The sequence below is a fragment of the Heterodontus francisci genome, chromosome 9 (genome assembly GCF_036365525.1).
Source record: "Heterodontus francisci isolate sHetFra1 chromosome 9, sHetFra1.hap1, whole genome shotgun sequence".
NCBI lineage: Eukaryota > Metazoa > Chordata > Chondrichthyes > Heterodontiformes > Heterodontidae > Heterodontus > Heterodontus francisci.
The window spans coordinates 54,815,793-54,823,629 of NC_090379.1; the positions used below are offsets into that span (position 1 = coordinate 54,815,793).

Sequence of the window (7,837 nt, forward strand, 5' to 3'; positions counted from 1 at the left end):
AGAAACCAAAAATCTACCACAGCCTTAAATATATTGAATGATGGAGCATCCACAACTCTTTGGGGTAGAGAATTCCAAAGATTCACAACCCTTTGAGTGAAGAAATTTCTCCTCATCTCAGTCATAAATGATTGTCTCCTTATCCTGAGACTGTGCCCCCATGTTCTAGATTTCCCAGCCAGGGGAAACAACCTCGCAGCATCTACCCTGTCAAGCCCCTTCTGAATCTTGTACGTTTCAATGAGATCATCTCTCATTCTTCTAAACTCCAGAGACTATAGACTCAATTTACTCTCATCATAGAACAACCCTCTCACCAGGAACCAACATAGTGATCTTTTGCTGTACTGCCTCCAAGGCAAGTATATCCTTCCGTAAATATGGAGACCAAAATGGCACATAGTACTCCAGGTGTGGTCTCACCAAAGCCCTGTACAATTGTGACTTACTATTGTGCTGGATGGTGCCTTTACCTACAAGGCCATGAGCTAAGCCTGGATTTTCTCTTAATGTAGAAAGCTGAGGAAGACAATATTCATTCTCTTTGCTACTTTTTTGCTTTGTTATGTTTCTTGACATTTGACATTTCTAACATTACTGCTTCCTCTCCTACTCTGCTTCAGGTTTGTACTGCTCCACTCATTGCTTAATAGAGCGACCACATAGAAGTACAATATATTTTGCAATAAACTGGAGATCTATTTATAGGTTCAAATGCAGTGACTGAGCTGTTATGCATCAGAAGTCTTGACCACAATGTAGTTGACCTCTGGGCCTTGAAGCACATGAAGCATTGTAATTTCCCCACATATGCATTACCTACAAACTAGACGTTTAACTTGCATTCCCTATAAGCTAGTCCTTTGACCTTTGGTATAAAAGCAAAATACTGCAGATACTTGAACTCTGAAATAAAAACAGAAAATGCTGAAATGCTCAGCAGGTCTGGCAGCATCTGTGGAGAGAAAAACAGAGTTAACCTTTCAGGTCTGTGACCTTTCATCAGAACTAAGAAAAGTTAGAAATGTGTTTTAAGCAAGTGCAAGGGGGAGGGTGGGAAGAAGAACAAAATGAAAGGTCTTTGATAGGGTGGAAGATGAGCGATTAAATGACAAAAGGCTTCATGGTGCAGAGCCGAAGTGAGTGGTAATAAGACAACTAAAGAAACAAAAGATGTGTCTTTTCTGAATGGCTGCCATCCAAAAGCAAAGGAAATAAGAGAGAAACGAGAGAAAATAAACAAATCAGCAATCTGACTGCTTAAAATCAAATACATAAAATACAGCCGACTCTGGAAATCTGAATTTAATTCTTGCTTCAGTGCAAAGTGTGCTTGTGCCTTTTCTTGGTAGTCCTACTAATTTTAACCCAGAATCATTTAAAACAAAACTGGCATTTACATACTGGGCTGAATTTTACAGACCCCCCCGACATTGGGTGTTGTGATGGGGTGGGGGGAGGGGGTGGGAGTCTGGAAAATGCCTCCAGCAGAGGGCTGCCACACACTCCGACGCCAGGAGGGCCTGGCCCGATATTGCCGGCAGCGGTGAGGCCTCACAGCGAAGGGTCTGCTATTTAAATAAATTAAAATTTATTATATTTACGTTGCTGCCTTCCGTCCTGCTGCAATCTTCCTGACGCTGACCAGCACTCCCGCGCCTTCGTATCCCCGGCTGGGGAAACAAGGTGGAACACTTGTGGAGAGGGGAGGAGGTAAGTTTCTGAGTGCAGGGGGGTGGGAAAACAGGTCAAAGGAATATCATTGGTGTAGGGGATGGTGGGAAGGGTTTTAGGTTAAAGTTGATGCACTTTGTGGGGGGAAGGTCAGGTGGACAAGGTAAGTGTTTTGGGGGGCGAGGACAATAATTAATTTTATGGTTATTGGGGAGGTGGAAGAGGGGCAAAATAAATGTATTTAATTTTTTTAATCACTCTTTCTCTAAATATTTAAATTTAACAGTGGGGCTCAAAGCCCTTTAAAAATGGCATCAGCGCCTGCGCATAGGCTCTGACACCATTCTGGGGACAGCAGCCCACCCCGTCCACATGATCGTGAGGGGGCGGGCCGCCCCGGCTACTTCAATGAGCCGCTGCCCTTAGGATTGCGGCAGTTCTGCAACGTGCGGGCCGCCATTGTTTTAATCAGTGGCGGGAGTATAAATTTCAGCCTACTGTGTTCCATTTTAGGATGTCCCATAATGCTTTGCAACCAACGAAGTACATTTGAAATGCAGTCAACAATAGGGAAATGCAGCAGATAGGTTGTGCAAAGCAAGGTCCCACAAACAACAGTGCAATAAATGGGCAAATAATTTGTTTTCAAGATGTTGGTTGAGGAATAAACTTCATCAAATAGTACCATGTGATCTTTGATTCCACCTGAGAGGGTAAAAAGACCTCAATTTAACATCGTATTTAATAGATGTTGCTCTGATAGTGCAGCACTCCCTCATTACTGCACTGAAGTGTCTGCCTGAATTATGTGCTTAAGTTTCTGGAGTAGCGCTTCTGACTCTAAGATAAAAGTGCTGCCACTGAGCCAACGTATTTGCACAAATATCATTAATTCCCCGTTAGAGCCACATTTTACAAAGATATGGCTATGACATGCTCTGGTGGAAAAATTAGCGACTGACTCTGGTTGACTATTTTTATTCATTGTAGGCAATCCCTTAAACTCAATTACTCAGGCTTTTTCACTTTTGCTTTTAAGCTGTAACTTTTATTTACATATTCCAGGTATCCAAAGCAGCAGCAGATTTGATGGCTTACTGCGAAGCTCATGCTAAAGAAGACCCTCTAATGTCACCGGTTCCTGCATCAGAAAACCCCTTCAGAGAGAAGAAGTTCTTTTGTGCCATCCTGTAAAGTCTGTCCCACCCAGCCTGAAAATCAGGCTGTTCTGAACAATGATGTTGAATTTTACCAATGTGGACACATTCCTGTCCGCAGAATTTTTAGCAAAGCCTGGAAGCTACAGGGATGTGCATGTTTAAAGAATCTTGTCAGCTTATTGGGAATGGAAGCAGAAGAATTACCTTGTCAAAATAGAGATTCTAAAACAGCTTAGAATGAAACAGTGTAGAGATGTGTCACATTTTTGCCCTTGCAAAGACCGTAAATTATGTTTGATAGTTTGATGTCTAAAGTATGACAGTTGTTCTACGAAAGGTAAATACTGAGGAAAATGTATAATTTTATTGGAATGATAATTGTTGTTCTTCAATATAATTTTTATTTAAGTTAAATGGACAAGCATACAAACAAGATAGATTTCTGTGATGTTGTACCTTAACATTTGGTTATGTGCTTTTTGCATTAGAGTAGCACAATGATATGCTGGACTTTGCTTTGAGAGCTGATTTTCAAGGAAGAGAAATGTTACTAACAAGCATTTGGCAAATGGAATGTCATTTGCAAAACATAAAAGCAGGCAGCTTGTGTATTTTCTTAAACTCTTCTTAGTGCTCCTCCAACATTTGTGTATAGTTGCTTACGATTTCTGCTAGTACAAGTAAGTCATATGCTGTTTAGTGATCCTAATATTTGTGGTAGCAACAAAAGAATTGCATGGAAATATTCCAGCTGTTCCCCTTTTAATTGATTTAGTTTAGATGATCTAAAATGATGCAATGTAAATATACAAAACACAAGATTTTAATTTCAAATTCTAACCGCTAATGAAGCACAGCCTATTTCTTAACGACCCTGTTCTCTCTCTAATGCTTGTGAACACTATAAGAAATATCTGTCATTAAATCATTTATATAAACAGTTTATACCAAATTAAATATTGTAAAATAACAAATGTTTTACTGGAAGTAAAACTTGCATGCAAACAATAGTACATAGACATACATGGCAATGTTTGAAAAGCAAGACCAATTGTCAATAAGTAGCTTTGTATACAAAATACTGAAAAAAAGCCAATGGTTGACAAAATTTCTTAGTTCATCAACTTAACAAAATAAAAATTTTAGAAGTTAAAAGAATCCATTCCTTGATCCAATCTTTGTGTATCTTTTTTACCCAAATGAAACAGCAGAAAAGGTTATTGGACAGTATAATATGCAGATGAACAAACAGGTCTCAACTTTTGTGAACGATCGGATAATTTTACCTCAGACTATTTCACCGCCTTTTAACAAACCGTTTTGATATTTTCAGATATGTATTTTTACTCAATTGCTAATTTTCGTAATTCTGCATGTACCAGCATCTGCCATTACACTGCCAAACAAGCCCTCTGCTTCATTTCCAATTCAATACAAAGGAGTGGTTACCATAGACCCACATTAGCACAGAAAAGTAGGAGTTATCAAAGAAAATGATACATTAACCAAAGCAGCTACATTGAAGACATTACAAAATGAGAAAAACTGGCATGTATGACTATGGCTTGTTGATACTAATTTTTCTGTAAACTTGTGTTCATGGCAGCAGTGAATTGTAGTGCCTGAGTCACCAGGAATGCTATATTTGACAGTAAGAATAAAAGGGATGTGTGAATTTTCTTAAACTGAGTACATTGCAAAAATGTGTATTGTATTTCTGGTTGTATACCCTTGTTAGCTTTGTATAGGGAAACTTGAACGAAGTATAATGTATTGCACATTTTCATGCCATGTGAACAATGTATCAGTTTTAAATAAAATCTTCATTTCAATTAAAGGCATTTTAACCTGCATAATATTATGCATATTATACTTCCCCAAATAAATTTAGTTCAGAGATACAGCGCTGAAACAGGCCCTTCGGCCCACCGAGTCTGTGCCAACCATCAACCACCCATTTATACTAATCCTACACTAATCCCATATTCCTACCACATCCCCACCTGTCCCTATATTCCCCTACCACCTACCTATACTAGGGGCAATTTATAATGGCCAATTTACCTATCAACCTGCAAGTCTTTTGGCTTGTGGGAGGAAACTGGAGCACCCGGAGAAAACCCACGCAGACACAGGGAGAACTTGCAAACTCCACACAGGCAGTACCCAGAATTGAACCCGGGTCGCTGGAGCTGTGAGGCTGCGGTGCTAACCACTGCACCACTGTGCCGCCCTATGTGGTGAATCATTATTGTTGAAATATTAAAAATGTTGCTGTCCCTGAAATGTTCATGCTACCATGGTAATGTACTGGTGTAAAAATTTCTTCTCTATAGGTGCACGGCTGTCCAATAAAATGGGCTGGATTTTATGATTCCCGCCACCGATCTTAAGCGCAGCGGCTCATTTAAATAGACGGGGTGGCCCGCCCCCTCCCAATCATGTAGAGGGGCGGGCTGTCCGTCACTGGCAATGGCATCAGCTGCCTATGCACAGGTGCTGGTGCCATTTTTAAAAGGTCAGATAGCCCTGCCGGTATATTTAAATTTTTAAAGAAAGATCACCCCAAAAGTAAATAAATAAATTTCTTATGCCCGTTTCCCATTGTCCCCCCCCCCCCCCCCCCCCCCCCACAACAATTACAGTAAGTATTTATCCTTTCCCCCCCAAAAACACTTACCTTTTACATCTGACCTCCCCCCCCCCCCCCCCCCACAACTGCACAAAGTTTAAAGTTAACCATTCCCACCATTCCCCAAACCCATTACATGTATTTGACCCTGAACCCACCCCACCCCCACACTGCTAAATTAACCTCATCCTCCGCACCAGTGTCACGCCTTGTTTCCCCGGACAGCGATTGGAAGGCACGGGAGCGTTGGCTGCTGTGCCGAAGATTGCGGCAGGCCCTCAAGATCTCAGCTAAGTGTATGTAAATGTATTAATTTTATTAATTTGAATATGTTAATTGTGGTCCCGTCGCACAGAGGCAGAGGGGCCACCATGGAGCTTCGCCGCCGCTGGGAGGTTCGGGCTGGACCCTGCTAGTGTCAAGGTCCGTGGTGAGCCTCATCCGGAGCCATCTTCAGGCACCCCCACCCCCCGCCACGGATCATGACGTCAAGGGCTTCTTAAAATTCTGTCCAATATGTGATAAATTTTGTCTGCCAGCTTAGCTGTTGCTTGGTGGGGAGTCATTTTGAGACTAAGATCTCAGTCTTTTCATTGACAAAGGGTCCAGACTTGGCCAGTAAGCAAGAAAAGAATCAGCCAGCAGGCTCCAGACGTAGGTAGTTAAAGGTTGCGAATATGGCCAGCAGGGTTCAAACCTGGGGACCGACAACATGTGGAAAGATAGTTGTGGGGCCGTGAGGAGCATTTATGCCCCCAACAAATCATTAGTACACCTTAATTTTAGGATTTTCGGAGCAGCCTACTGCTCATTTTAAGTTCTGTGAGTTTGGTTGTTCAATGCTGTTTTGAAGTCTCCGCGGATATTGAGTTGAGTGGGTCACAGGAAGCAAACGAGTGACATTTTTCAAATAAAAAAACTGTTTACCACCCCATTCACACTGAAAAACAGGGCAGTTGGCAGGTGAAAATTGGCCATCCCCCACATACATTTGGAAAATTATATGTAGGACAAGTCATGTGATGCAGCTGACAGATGTACCACATGCTATTATTGCAAACTGGCACTGAATTTTTCACATTACCTTTGCATTGTGCTTCAGAAACAAAAGGCTGCCTGTTTCCATAGAGTAAATATGAGAAGCCTGTACCCACATCAATGATAATACATTAACATATATTTATAAAAGACACATTTTCTCTTTGCAGGCAGTTATGTCATCATGGCAAGGATTAATTGCAACACATTGGAACCATTTCCATAAATGCTATATTTTTATTATGGTCTGCAGGTATCAATAAAAAGTCAGACATGCTCATTATAATCTAATGGAAGGAACTAAAGACAGCTGCTGGAAATCTGAACTTTTAACAGAACATTCTGAAAATACACAGCTGCTCCTTGAACCACTGAATTGAGAAAAAGTAGATTATCTTTTCAGGTGAGACCTCTATCGTGCCTACATACATTTCACATTTTCTTTTTTTTATATTTGTTCATGGGATGTTGGTGTCACTGGCGAGGCCAGCATTTATTGCCCATCCCTAATTGCCCTTGAAAAGATGGTAGTGAGCTGCCTGCTTGAACCGCTGCAGTCCTTGAGGTGTAGGTACACCTACAGTGCTGTTAGCAACAGTGAAGGAATGACGACATAGTTCCAAGTCAGGATGATGTGTGACTTGGAGGGGAACTTTGTAGGTGGTGGTATTCCCATGCATCTGCTGTCCTTTTTCTTCTAGGTGATAGAGGTTTGGAAGGTGCTGTCGAAGGAGCTGAGTTGCTGCAGTGCATCTTGTAGATGGTGCACAATGCTGTCACTGTGCACCAGTGGTGGAGGGAATGAATGTTGAAGGTGGTGGATAGGGTGCCAATCAAGCGGGCTGCTTTGCTTTGGATGGTGTTGAGTTTCTTGAGTGTTGTTGGAGCTGCACCCATCCAGGCGTGGAGAGTATTCCATCACATTCCTGACTTGTGCCTTGTAGATGGTGGACAGGCATTGGGGAGTCAGGAGGTGAGTTATTCACCACAGAATTCCCAGCCTCTGACCTGTTCTTCTAGCCACAGTATTTATGTGGCTGGTTCAGTTCAGTTTCTGGTCAATGGTAATCCCGAGGATGTTGATAGTGGAGGATTCAACGATGGTAATGCCATTGAACATCAAGGGGAGATGGTTAGGTTCTCTCTTGTTTGAGATAGTCATTGTCTGGCACTTGTGTGGCATGAATGTTACTTGCCACTTATCAGCCCAAGCCTGGATGTTGTCCAGGTCTTGCTGTATATGGACATGGGCTGCTTCATTATCTCAGGAGTCATGAATGGTGCTGAACATTGTGCAATCATCAGTGAACATCCCCATTTCTGACCTTATGAG

General features: G+C 41.8%; 1 protein-coding gene across 2 annotated transcripts in view; it reads left to right on the top strand.

Moving 5' to 3' along the window:
• The window catches only part of LOC137373770 (guanine nucleotide-binding protein G(I)/G(S)/G(O) subunit gamma-2), an 86,446-nt gene extending 81,775 nt beyond the window's left edge, over window positions 1-4,671 (top strand). For both annotated transcript variants that reach the window (XM_068039103.1, XM_068039102.1), the window contains one exon: window positions 2,740-4,671. In XM_068039103.1, coding sequence (XP_067895204.1) covers window positions 2,740-2,868 — 129 coding nt within the window. In that variant the 3' untranslated portion in view covers window positions 2,869-4,671. The remainder of the gene's footprint in view (window positions 1-2,739) is intronic.
• The last annotated feature ends 3,166 nt before the right edge of the window (window positions 4,672-7,837 follow it).